The 13,411-nt window shown below is 53.3% G+C and overlaps 1 protein-coding gene across 2 annotated transcripts in view; it reads left to right on the forward strand.

The window, feature by feature from the left end:
- The window catches only part of MYO1F (myosin IF), a 58,178-nt gene that overhangs the window by 25,477 nt on the left and 19,290 nt on the right, over window positions 1-13,411 (forward strand). The window contains exons 7-16 of one of the 2 annotated variants that reach the window (XM_003914814.4): window positions 277-408; window positions 568-702; window positions 1,746-1,878; window positions 2,079-2,275; window positions 4,465-4,545; window positions 4,660-4,746; window positions 7,072-7,158; window positions 8,685-8,852; window positions 10,354-10,439; window positions 12,886-12,967. In XM_003914814.4, coding sequence (XP_003914863.1) covers window positions 277-408; window positions 568-702; window positions 1,746-1,878; window positions 2,079-2,275; window positions 4,465-4,545; window positions 4,660-4,746; window positions 7,072-7,158; window positions 8,685-8,852; window positions 10,354-10,439; window positions 12,886-12,967 — 1,188 coding nt within the window. The remainder of the gene's footprint in view (window positions 1-276; window positions 409-567; window positions 703-1,745; window positions 1,879-2,078; window positions 2,276-4,464; window positions 4,546-4,659; window positions 4,747-7,071; window positions 7,159-8,684; window positions 8,853-10,353; window positions 10,440-12,885; window positions 12,968-13,411) is intronic. The other variant, XM_021930636.2, reaches the window with a different exon arrangement.

Raw genomic sequence — 13,411 nt, forward strand, 5'->3', positions numbered from 1 at the left:
AAACTACAAAAATTAGCTGGGCGTGGTGGCGGGCACCTGTAGTCCCAGCTACTCAGGAGGCTGCGGCAGGAGAATCACTTGAACCCAGGAAGTGGATGTTGCAGTGAGCCGAGATAGCGCCACTGCACCCCAGCCTGGGCAACAGAGTGAGACTCTGTCCCAAAAAAAAAAAAAGGAGGAAGGGAAGAGAGGCAAGGCTCATAAGACCCATCCCTAATCCTTCCCCGACCTGCACCCCAGAATGCTGGGGTGCTGACATGGTTCTCTCGAATTCAGGGCAAGTACTTTGAGATCCAGTTCAGCCGAGGTGGGGAGCCGGATGGAGGCAAGATCTCCAACTTCTTGCTGGAGAAGTCCCGCGTGGTCATGCAGAATGAAAATGAGAGGAACTTCCACATCTACTACCAGGTGCAGGGAAGAGGCTGGGGGAGAGTGAGCCCCACCTGGAGCCCAGCAGGGTGGACAATGGGAAAGTACATGCTTGGGAGGGCATGGCAGGGCAGATGGGGAGATCACAGGGGCTGAGCCAGGCAAGCACCAGATGCATGAACATTGCACACCCTCCAGCTGCTGGAAGGGGCCTCCCAGGAGCAAAGGCAGAACCTGGGCCTCATGACACCAGACTACTATTACTACCTCAACCAATCGGACACCTACCAGGTGGACGGCACCGACGACAGAAGCGACTTTGGTGAGACTCTGGTGAGCACCGGCCTCCACCCCAGTCCCCAGCCAGGCAGACCTCAGCCCCAGAAACTCCCCTGAGTTACAAATTAGGAAAACGAAGCCCAGCCCAGGCACAGTGGCTCACGCCTGTAATCCCAGCACTTTGGGAGGCCGAGGCAGGCAGATGACTTAAAGTCAGGAGTTTGAGACCGGCCTGGCCAACGTGGTTAAACCCCGTCTCTACTTAAAATACAAAAATTAGCCGGGCATGATGGTGCGTGACTGTAATCCCAGCTACTGGGGAGGCAGAGGCAGGAGAATTGCTTGAAACCAGGAGGCAGAAGTTGCAGTGAGCCGACATCACAACACTGCACTCCAGCCTGAGCAACAGAGTGAGACTCCATCTCAAAAACCAAAAAAAGACCAGGCGCGGTGGCTCATGCCTGTAATCCCAGCACTTTGGGAGGCCGAGGCAGGTGGATTACCTGAGGTCAGGAGTTCGAGACCAGCCTGGCCAACATAGTGAAACCCCGTCTCTACTAACAATACAAAAATTAGCCAGGCGTGATGGCATGTGCCTGTAGTCCCAGCTACTCAGGCGGCTGAGGCAGGAGAATCGCTTAAACCCAGGAGGTGGAGGTTGCAGCGAGCCAAGATAGCGCCACTGCACTCCCACCTGGGTGAAAGAGTGAGACTCTTTAAAAAATAAAATAGGAAACCAAAGCCTAGGCCAGACATGGTGCTCACACCTGTAATCCCAGGTATTCGGGAGGCTGAGGCAGGAAAATTGCTTGAATCCGGGATGAGGAGGTTGTAGTGAGCCAAGATCACGCCACTGCACTCCAGCCTGGGCAACAGAGGGAGACACTGTCTCAAAAATAAAAAATATAATAAAAAACAAAGACCAGAGAGGTGCAGGCACTTGCCCAAGGTCACACAGCAAATGATTGAAAGGGGCAGGACGGGGACCCAAGGGTGCTCACTCCGTGAGTCCGTGCTGTGGCCCCTCAAGCCTGCCCCTGGAGGCAGGTTGGAGGCCGGGATTCGCGGCACAGTTTCTGCTCCTGTTGCACCCACAGAGCGCCATGCAGGTCATTGGGATCCCGCCCAGCATCCAGCAGCTGGTCCTGCAGCTGGTGGCGGGGATCTTGCACCTAGGGAACATCAGTTTCTGTGAAGACGGGAATTACGCCCGAGTGGAGAGTGTGGACCGTGAGTGTGGGTGTCAGGGAGGGCAGGATGAAGCCTGTGGGTGTGTGAACTGCGTCCTCCCAGCTCCGCCCCCAGGAAGCTGAGAGCCCACGAGGACAACGTCGGTGTCACTGGCAAGATGGGGATAATAGGAGGCCCATGCAGGAGGCACAGGAGCCCAACCAACTGTCCCGTTTTTGCCCTGACCTTTGCCCCGGTAGTCCTGGCCTTTCCCGCCTACCTGCTGGGCATTGACAGTGGGCGACTGCAGGAGAAGCTGACCAGCCGCAAGATGGACAGCCGCTGGGGCGGGCGCAGCGAGTCCATCGATGTGACCCTCAACGTGGAGCAGGCAGCCTACACCCGCGACGCCCTGGCCAAGGGGCTCTATGCCCGCCTCTTCGACTTCCTCGTGGAGGCGAGTGGGGCTGGGGCTGGAGGGCAGAGTGGGCGCTCTGGGGTCACAAACATTTATGGAGGCCGAGTGCAGTGGCTCACGCCTGCGATCCCAATGCTTTGGGTGGCTGAGGTGGGAGCATCGTTTGAGGCTGGAAGTTCGAGACTAGCCTGGGTGGCTGGGCGCGGTGCCTCACGCCTGTAATCCCAGCACTTTGGGAGGCTGAGGTGGGCGGATCTCCTGAGGTCGGGAGTTCGAGACCAGCCTGACCAACATGGAGAAACCCCGTCTCTACTAAAAATACAAAATTAGCCGGGCGTGGTGGCACATGCCTGTAATCCCAGCTACTCCGGAGGCTGAGGCAGGAGAATTGCTTGAACCCGGGAGGTAGAGGTTGCCGTGAGCCGAGACCGTGCCATTGCACTCCAGCCTAGGCAGCAAGAGCAAAACTCTGTCTAAAAAAAAAAAAGAGAGAGAGAAAAAAAGACTAGCCTGGGCAACATAGCAAGACCCCATCTCTACCGAAATTTCCAGTTAGTTGGGTGTGGTGGTGTGCACTTGTGGTTCCACCTACTCAGGAGGCTGAAGTTGGGGGATCGTTTGAACCCAGAAGGTCAGGGCTGCAGTGAGCTATGATTGCACTGTTGCACTCCAGGCTAGGTGACAGAGCAAGACTCTGTCTCTAAAAAAAAAACACCTTGGCCAGATGTAGTGGCTCATGCCTGTAATCCCAGCACTTTGGGAGGCTGAGGCAGGTGGATCACTTGAGGTCTAGAGTTCAAGACCAGCCTGGCCAACATGGTGAAACCCCGTCTCTACTAAAAATTACCCAGGAGTCGTGGCACATGCCTTTAATCCCAGCTACTTGGGAGACTGAGGCAGGAGAATCACTTGAACCCGGGAGGTGGAAGTTGCAGTGAGCTGAGATCATGCCATTGCACTCCAGCCTGGGCAACGTAGCGAGACTGTGTCTCAAAATAAATAAATAAAATAAAATAAAATAAAATAAAAACTTTTTTAATGTATGGAGTCAGCCTGGGCAACAGGGCGAAACCCTTTCTCTACAAAAATACAAAAATTAGCCGGGCACGGTGGCTGGTGCCTGTAATGCCGGCTGTTCAGGAGGCTGAGGTGGAAGAATCCCTGACCCCAGGAAGTTGAGGCTGTAGTGAGCCATGATCAAGCCACTGCACTCCAGTCTGGGCAACAGACTGAGACATTATCTCAAAATAAAAAATAAAAATAAATAAAGTATAAAATGTATGGCTGGCTAGGCGCGGTGGCTCAAGCCTGTAATCCCAGCACTTTGGGAGGCCGAGACGGGTGGATCACGAGGTCAGGAGATCGAGACCATCCTGGCTAACACGGTGAAACCCCGTCTCTACTAAAAAGTACAAAAAACTAGCCGGGCGAAGTGGCGGGCGCCTGTAGTCCCAGCTACTCGGGAGGCTGAGGCAGGAGAATGGCGTGAACCCGGGAGGCGGAGCTTGCAGTGAGCTGAGATCCGGCCACTGCACTCCAGCCTGGGCGACGGAGCGAGACTCCGTCTCAAAAAAAAAAAAAAAAAAAAAAATTTAAAATGTATGGCCAGGCACAGTGGTTCATGCCTGTAATCCCAGCACTTTGGGAGGTCAAGTTGGGCAGATCACCTGAGGTCAGGAGTTTGAGATCAGCCCTGGCCAACATGGCAAAACCCCATCTCTGCTAAAAATATGAGAATTAGCCAGGTGTGGTGACGCATGCCTGTAATCCCAGCTACTTGGGAGGCTGAGGCAGAAGAATCTCTTGAATCCTGGAGGCGGAGGTTGCAGTGAGGCGAGATTGCGCCACTGGCTTTCCAGCCTGAGCAACAGAGTGAGACTCCACCTCAAAAAAAAAAAAGAAAAGAAAAAGCCCCATAAAGTAGTTGCTATTATCAACCCGTTTTAAAGACAAGAAAATAGAGGTGCAGAGAGGTTCAGGGGCAGAGTCAGCTCCGGAGCCACGGACCCTGATGCACTGACACTTGGGTTTCTCCTCTGAGTGACTGACTGGGGAGTGGGGAGACTATACACAGAGCCAGGAAGGGCAGAGCTAAAGAGGGCTGGAGGGAAACTGGCATGAGGGGACATCACCCATGAAGTTGGCTAGGCGTGTGTCTAAGGAGTGGTGGGCGAGGGCTTCAGATCTGACCGATGCCTACTGACCTCCTGTCTCCACTCACACCACAGGCCATCAACCGTGCTATGCAAAAACCCCAGGAAGAGTACAGCATCGGTGTGCTGGACATTTACGGCTTCGAGATCTTCCAGGTATGGCCCCCTGCCTCCAGCCCACATCCTGTCCTCCCTGGGGCAGCCTGAGGTGGCCATAAGAACTTCTAGCACCAGGACATTGAGGGAAGGACCCTTTTCCTCCTTCTGCAGAAAAATGGTTTCGAGCAGTTTTGCATCAACTTCGTCAATGAGAAGCTGCAGCAAATCTTTATTGAACTCACCCTGAAGGCCGAGCAGGTGGGCAGCCAAGCGGCCAGGGATGGAGGATCCTGGGGTGGGGGTGGGGTGGAAGGACCATGAGGATTCCTTAGCAACTAGGGGACACCTCAGCCCTCCCCACCACGTTCCCACCTCTCTGTGCCAACCTGCCCAGGCTCCATAGTGACACTTCCTTCTGCCTCTAAAGCTTTGGGAAGGACCGTGCCTCTTAGTTCATTCATTCAGCAATTATTTATTGAGCACCTGTTGTGTGCCAGGTACTGTTTAGGGTGCTTGGAGACACAGCCGTGAACAATAAGGCAATAGTCCCTGCTGTCTGCATTTAGCCCCTCCCCCAGAAGCAGAGCCTGAGGCAGGGATTCAGGGACAAATGGTTTTTCTGGGAGGCAATCCCAGGAAGCTCTAAGAGGAGACAGAGGAAGTGAGTCAGGGATTTTTTTTTTTTTTTTTTTTTTTTTTTTGAGGCAGAGTCTTGTTCTGTCGCCCAGGCTGGAGTGCAGTGGCATGATCTCGGCTCACTGCAACCTCTGCCTCCAGGGTTCAAGTGATTCTCCTGCCTCAGCCTCCCAAGCAGCTGGGACTACAGGCACCCGCCACCATGCCCAGCTAATTTTTATATTTTTAGTAGAGACAGGGTTTCACCATATTGGCCAGGCTGGTCTCAAACTCCTGACCTCATGATCCACCCACCTCAGCCTCCCAAAGTGCTGGGATTACAGGTATCAGCCACCATGCCTGGCCCTTTTTTTTTTTTTTTTTTTTTTTTTTGAGACAGGATCTCGCTCTGTTGTCCAGGCTGGAGTGCAGTGGTGTGATCACAGGTCACTGCAGTCTACACCTCCTGGGCTCAAACGATCCTCCCATTTCAGCCTCTCAAGTAGCTGGGACCACAGGCACACACCATCATGCCTGGCTAATATTTTAAAACTTCTTGGTAGAGTCAATGTTTCACTTTGTTGCCCGGATTGGTCTTGATCTCCTGGCCTCAAGCAATCCTCCTGCCTTGGCCTGCCAAAGTGCTGGGACTACAGGCATGAGTTAACATGCCCAGCTCTGAGACAGGGATTTTTTTAAAAGAGAGAGAGAGGCCGGGCGCAGTGGCTCACGCCTGTAATCTCAGCACTTTGGGAGGCTGGGGCGGGTGGATCACCTGAGGTCAGGAGTTTGAGACCAGCCTGGCCAACATGGTGAAACCCCATCTCTGCTAAAAATATAAGACTTAGCCGGGCGTGGTGGCGGGGGCCTGTAATCCCAGCTACTCAGGAGGCTGAGGCAGGAGAATCACTTGAACCCAGGAGGCAGAGGTTGCAGTGAGCTGAGACTGCGCCACTGCACTCCAGCCTAGGCAACAGAATGAGACCCTGTCTCAAAATAAATAAATTAATTAATTAATTAATTAAAAATAAAAATAAAAATAAAGAAAAGAAAAAAAAGAGAGACAGACAAAGCCAGACACAATCACTCACACCTATAGTCCCAGCTATCTAGGAGGCTGAGGTAAGAGGATCGCTTGAGCCTGGGGGTTCAAAGCCAGCCTGGACAACATAGTGAGACCCCATCTCTACAAAAAACATAAAAATTAGCCAGGTGTGGTGGTGTGCTCCCGAGATCCCAGCTACTCAGAAGGCTAAGATGAGAGGATCACTTGAGCCCTGGAGGTCAAAGTTGCAGTGAGCTAGGATCGCATCACTGAGCTCTAGCCTGGGTAACAGCAAAACCCAGTCTCAAAAAAAAAAAAAGCATGCTGCATGCAGTGGCTCATGCCTGTATGCCTGTAATCTCGGCACTTTGGGAGGCCAAGGTGGGAGACCAGCCTGACCAACATGGAAAAACCCCATCTCTACTAAAAATACAAAATTAGCCAGGCGTGGCGGCACATGCCTGTAATCCCAGCTTCTCGGGAGGCTGAGGCAGGAGAATCGCTTTAATTCGGGAGGCAGAGGTTGCAATGAGCCAAGATCGTGCCATTGCACTCCAGCCTGGGCAACAAGAGTGAAACTCCATCTCAAAAAAAAAAAGAGTCCAAATAGGGTGTTAATGAGCAAGTTATGCTGTGGACAACCAGTGTGCAACTGCACTGGGACTTGAGGAGGCTTCATGGAGCACAGAGAGAAGCGAGTGAGCTGGGGTATTTATCCACCCGCTCCTATTGATTATTGGTCAAGGACTCCCAGAACCAAGTACAATTCCCTGGCACTTCCAGCCTTGCTCACACAGGAGTGATGGGCTTTGTTACCAGAGACAGTCCTAAGTGATAAGATGGAGAAGAGGAGAGGACATGGGGGGAAGGGTGGCCACACGTTTTTCACTGCCCCCCCCACCCACCCCCTTTTCCACCCCCAGGAGGAGTACGTACAGGAAGGCATCCGCTGGACTCCAATCCAGTACTTCAACAACAAGGTCGTCTGTGACCTCATCGAAAACAAGCTGGTGAGGGTTGGGTCAACGTTCGCGGGGGCGTCTCACTGGGCCCCTAAGCTGAGTCTGTAAGACGGGGGGGAGGGACAAGGACGTTATGGCATCCTCAGGCCCTTCCCCACGCTACACTCAGGCCTTCCAGCAGACAGAACACAACCAAAATGTCCCTTCCGCCCCTCATCCATTCATTCCGCCTACTTGTCCACCTGTCGCTTAATCATTCAATAAACACTCCCCGGAAACCCCAGCTCAGAGTCGGAGTCAAATTTGCAGATTCCATGCCGGGCACGGTGGCTCACACCTGTAATCCCAGCACTTTGGGAGGCCGAGGTGGGCGGATCACCTAAGGTCGGGAGTTGGAGACCCCTGACCAACATGGCGAAAACCTGTCTCTACTAAAAATACAAAAAATTATCCAGGCAAAAAGCCGGGCGCGGTGGCTCAAGCCTGTAATCCCAGCACTTTGGGAGGCTGAGACAGGTGGATCACGAGGTCAGGAGATCGAGACCATCCTGGCTAACACGGTGAAACCCCGTCTCTACTAAAAAATACAAAAAACTAGCCAGGCGAGGTGGCGGGCGCCTGTGGTCCCGGCTACTCCGGAGGCTGAGGCAGGAGAATGGCGTAAACCCGGGAGGCGGAGCTTGCAGTGAGCTGAGATCCGGCCACTGCACTCCAGCCTGGGCGACAGAGCCAGACTCAGTCTCAAAAAAAAAAAAAAAAAAAAAATTATCCAGGCATGGTGGTGGGCGCCTGTAATCCCAGCTACCCGGGAGGCTGAGGTGGATCACTTGAGCCCAGGAAGTTGAGGGTGCAGTGAGTTATGATTGTGCCACCACACTCCAGTCTGAGGAACAGAACAAGACCCTGTCTCAAAAAAATTAAATTTAAAAAGTGTGTAAGCTGGGCACGGTGGCTCATGCCTGTAATCCCAGCACTCTGGGAGGCCAAGGCAGGTGGATCACCTGAGGCCAGGAGATCGAAACCAGCCTGGCCAAAATGGTGAAATGCCATCTCTACTAAAAAATACAAAAGTTAGCCTGGCATGGTGTCAGCACGCCTGTAATCCCAGCTACTCCGGAGGCTGAAGCAGGAGAATCACGAACCTGGGAGATGGAGGCTGCAGTGAGCTGAGATCATACCACTGCACTCCAGCCTGGGCAACAGAACAAGACTCCGTCTCTAAATAAATAAATAAGTAAATAAATAAACAAACAAACAAATAAATAAGGCAGGTCCCCCTACCAAGGGATTCTAGTCTGAGACCTGAATCTCTTGAGGGGCCCCCAGCCACTTCTGCACCCCAGCGAGCTTCCACAGCAGCCCCACACACCCCTGCCCCTCTATCCCTTCCATCCCCGACCCCTGCAATGCCTTTTGTGCTTGTATTTGGAAGCCCCTGGTGCCCTCCCCGCCCCCAAAGCTCTAGCTCCCTCTACTCCTCCACCCCCCTCCCTCCCCCAATCTCCACACTGATGAGCCATGGGGAGGCAAGGCAGACCAAACTGAACCGCTGCTGGCTCCCGCTCGCCCCGCAGAGCCCCCCAGGCATCATGAGCGTCTTGGACGACGTGTGTGCCACCATGCACGCCACGGGCGGGGGAGCAGACCAGACACTGCTGCAGAAGTTGCAGGCGGCCGTGGGCACCCACGAGCATTTCAACAGCTGGAGCGCCGGCTTCGTCATCCACCACTACGCTGGCAAGGTGCGCCCCCTGCCCCTACCCCACCCTGTGCCACCTCGCAAACCCCCAGGGCTCCAGGCTGTAGCCCCCACCCTCCAGCATGCAGGCTGGAGCGAGCCTGCTAGGACCCTCATCTGGAGCTCTAGAATTCCACCGTCCCCCTGCCTCAATCCACCCCCTACTAACCAGAACTACAGACCCTTCCAGCTGACCCCCCAGGAACTCTCTAAGCCCCAAACTTGCCTGGACCCCACCAGCACCACCACCACTACCACCGTGTTCCCTGGGCCAGGGCTGCAGAAACCCACTGGCCTCTGATCCAGGCCACAGCTTCCCTTACACATCAACTCCCTAACAGAGGGAACAGAAATCCCCCCCGATTAACACCAGCTTGAGTACCAGACCACCTGTGCTCCCAGATAAGCCCCAGTGTAAGTCATAACCCCCTGACTAGGACACAGCCCCCCACTTTCTGATCCCAATTTGGAGAGGAAATCCCCAAAGCCCCCAGGTCCCTTCTGTGAGCCACCAGCCTTCAAAATGTGCTGACGCCCTTCTACAGACCCCTATCCCAGGCTACAGAAATCCACTGGCCTCCAGCCATGCCTGCAGCCCCGCTCCCCAGCGGACAGGACTGTAGACTCTCGGGCAGTGATCTGAGGATCTCACAACATGAGAGCAGAAGTTCCTAGGATCGCCCCTCAAATGGGCTGGAGAGGCTGGGAGTGGCAGCTCACACCTGTAATCCCAGCACTTTGCGAGGCCAAGACGGGTGAATCACCTGAGGTCAGGAGTTCAAGACCAGCCTGGCCAATATGGTGAAACCCCATCTCTACTAAAAATACAAAAATCAGCTAGGCATGGTGGTGGGCGCCTGTAATCCCAGCCACTTGGGAGGCTGAGGCAGGGGAATCACTTGAACCCAGGAGGCTGAGGTTGCAGTGAACCAAGACTGTGCCACAGCACGCCAGCCTGGTTACAAAAGCCCTGCTGGGAACCACAGAGAGCCCCAACCAACCTTTGGTAGCAGCTCCAGCCCCCAATCCTGGCTGAAGTCCCCTCGCAGGGATCCCTGAGGTGGGGCTGTTATCATCCTGACACAGGCCCCCCACACTGGCCCCTGACTGAGCAGGTCACAGATACCTAATCTAACCTCTGACTCCCAGGGACCCCCCACCCACCAATCTGAGCTGTAACTCTCACCGCCACGTGGCCTCTGAAGCAAACTGCAGCTCTCTCCCGGCTCATTTAGGTTGTAACCCCCACCTCCCCTTACCTCTGACCTGGGATACAGCTACGATCCTCTAACCTCAACTTGAATATCAGCCCTCCAGGGAGCCCACCCCCATCCCCTATTCTGAACTGTAGATACCCCCCAACCAGCGCTGTAGACACTCCTTGATCCCCTCACCCCACAGCAGGCCCCAGGAAACCCCTGACCACCTGGGCTGTAAGCACTCTGCACCCACCCTCCCAGCCAGGTCTCTCAGTCCCTCACTGTCCTCAGCGCTGTCCCCTCCAGGTCTCCTACGACGTCAGCGGCTTCTGCGAGAGGAACCGAGACGTTCTCTTCTCTGACCTCATAGAGCTGATGCAGACCAGTGAGCAGTGAGTGGTCACAGGCATGGGGACCTCCGGCTACAACCCCCCAAGGGGATGGAGGGAGGACCAGGCACCACCCCATCTTCCCAAGAGTGGCCATCTCGCCACAAACTCAAGGGGAGTGGCTGTGCGGCCAGGATGCTGTTTCTATGGACTAGTTCTGATGTAAAAAGTAATTCCAGAGGCCGGGCGCGGTGGCTCACGCCTATAATCCCAGCCCTCTGGGAGGCCGAGGTGGTCAAATCACGTCAGGCCAAGAGTTTGAGACCAGCCTGGGCAACATGGCGAAACCTTGTCTCTACTAAAATTATAAAAATTACCTAGGTGTGGTGGTGCGCACCTGTAATTCCAGCTACTCAGAAGGCAGAGGCATGAAAATCGCTTGAACCCAGGAGGCGGAGGTTATAGTGAGCCAAGATCGTGTCATTGCACTCCAGCCTGGGCAACAGAGGGAGATTCTGTCTCAAAACGAAAAAAAGGCCGGGCGCAGTGGCTCACGCCTGTAATCCCAGCACTTTGGGAGGCCGAGGCGGGCGGATCACAAGGTCAGGAGATTGAGACCATCCTGGTTAACACGGTGAAATCCTGTCTCTACTAAAAATACAAAAAATTAGCCAGGCGAGGTGGCGGGAGCCTGTAGTCCCAGCTCCTCGGGAGGCTGAGGCAGGAGAATGGCGTGAACCCGGGAGGCGGAGCTTGCAGTGAGCCAAGATTGCGCCACTGCACTCCAGCCTGCAGCCTGGGCGACAGCGAGACTCCATCTCAAAAAACAAAAACAAAAACAAAAAACCCACGAAGAATGTAGTATCAGGCGTAAAGTAATATGACAGGGATCCTTAAAGTTTTGACATGTGGTTCCCAGACCAGCAACCTGGGCATCCTTGGGCCTTGTTTCCAATGTGGAACTTCCTTAGGCAGAAGGATCACTTGAGGTCCCAAGTTCAAGACCAGCCTGGGCAACGTAGCAAGACCCCTGTCTCTAAAAAAGAAAAAAAATCGTTTTTTTACTTGTGTACTCTGCCAGTAAAAAAAAATAATAATAACAAATTAATTAGCTGGGTGTGGTGGCACATGCCTATAGTCCCAGCTACTCAGGAGGCTGAGATGGAAGGATCACTTGAGCCTAGGAGGTGGAGGCTGCAGTGAGCCGTGACTGTGCCACTGCACTCCAGCCTTGGCAACAGACCTTATCTCTGAGGGAGAAAAAAAGGCAGAATCTCAAACTCCACCCCAGACCTGGAGAATCAGAATCTGCATCTGATTCTGAACTATCAGAATCTGAACAAACAGATTTAGAACTATTTGGATCTAACCTGACCTTTAAACCAGAATGCACCCACATTTCCCGGGAGCGGACTTACCATTAAATCCACCCACATTAAGCAATGTCTAAATCAATGACGTTTAGCAAATTCCCAGAATTATGCAACCATCACCACAGTCCTTTTTTTTTTTTTTTTTTTGAGACAGTGTCTCTCGCCCTATCGCCCAGGCTGGAGTACAGTAGCACGATCTCGGCTCACTGCAACCTCCACCTCCTGGGTTCAAGCGATTCTCCTGCCTCAGCCTCCCGAGTAGCTGGGATTATAGGCGTCCCACCATCACGCCTGGCTAATTTTTGTATTTTTAGTAGAGATGGGGTTTCACCATGTTGGTTAGGCTGGTCTCGAACTCCTGACTTCAGGTGATCCACCTGCCTCAGCCTCCCAAAGTGCTGGGATTACAGGCGTGAGCCACCACACCCAGACTTATTAACCATTTTAAAATGTACAATTTAGCCATGTTGTTCCCTTTTTGTGGAAAAGAAAAATAAAGGAAATAAATAAATAAAATAAAATGAAATATAAAATAAAATAAAATGTACAATTCAGTGGCATTCAATACATTCACACATTGGCTTGAGCCCAGGAGTTCCAGGCTGCAGTGACTATGATGACACCAATGCCCCCCAACCTGGAGGACAAGGCGAAGCCCTGTCTCAAAAAACAAATTAAAAAACCGCCAGGCGTAGTGGCTCACACTTATAATCCCAGCACTTTGGGAGGCCGAGGCAGGTGGGTCACGAGGTCAGGAGATCAAGACCATCCTGGCGAACACGGTGAAACCCCATCTCTACTAAAAATACAAAACATTAGCCAGGCGAGGTGGCGGGTGCCTGTAGTCCCAGCTACTCGGGAGGCTGAGGCAGGAGAATGGTGTCAACCCGGGAGGCAGAGCTTGAAGTGAGCCGAGATCGCGCCACTGCACTCCAGCCTGGGAGACAGAGAGAGACTCCATCTCAAAAAAAAAAAAACAGAAAAAACCAACCTTCTGCATCTCACCCATTACAACTCCCCTCTACATTGAGAGAACCATATTTTGCATTGTGGCATTGAGGCTGCCCCACCTCTGGAGGAGGGCACCCCAAGGTCCAGCCATACCTCCAACTCCTCCTCTCCCCTCTCCTACCCAGGGCCTTCCTACGGATGCTCTTCCCCGAGAAGCTGGATGGAGACAAGAAGGGGCGCCCCAGCACTGCCGGCTCCAAGATCAAGGTGGGCCTGGGGTGTACAACGGGGAGCGGGCCGGGGGAGGACTGAGTTCCACCCTGCCTGGGGTCCAGACCCGGTTTCTCTCATTCCAATGTCTGTCTCTCCACCAATCCTGGGGCTTCTGCCTCTGTCTGTGACGTCATCTATTCAGCAGGGTCTTCCTCCAGGTCTGGGTTTAGGGGGCTTGAACCAGCTTCTTGGAGGTCTCCATCAACTCCTTCAATGCAGAAGTGGACCATTATCCTAATACATTTTTGTTTGGTCTTTAGTCATTTACCATTTTTTTAATTTGTGGTAAAATATACATCACATAAAATTTACTATCTTAATAATATCCAATATTTTTTTTATTTTTTATTTTTTTGAGACAGAGTCTTGCTCTGTGCCCAGGCTGAAGTGCAGTGGCACGATCTGGGCCCCCTGCAACCTCCGCCTCCTGGGTTCAAG

The sequence above is a fragment of the Papio anubis genome, chromosome 20 (genome assembly GCF_008728515.1).
Source record: "Papio anubis isolate 15944 chromosome 20, Panubis1.0, whole genome shotgun sequence".
NCBI classification, from domain to species: Eukaryota; Metazoa; Chordata; class Mammalia; order Primates; family Cercopithecidae; genus Papio; species Papio anubis.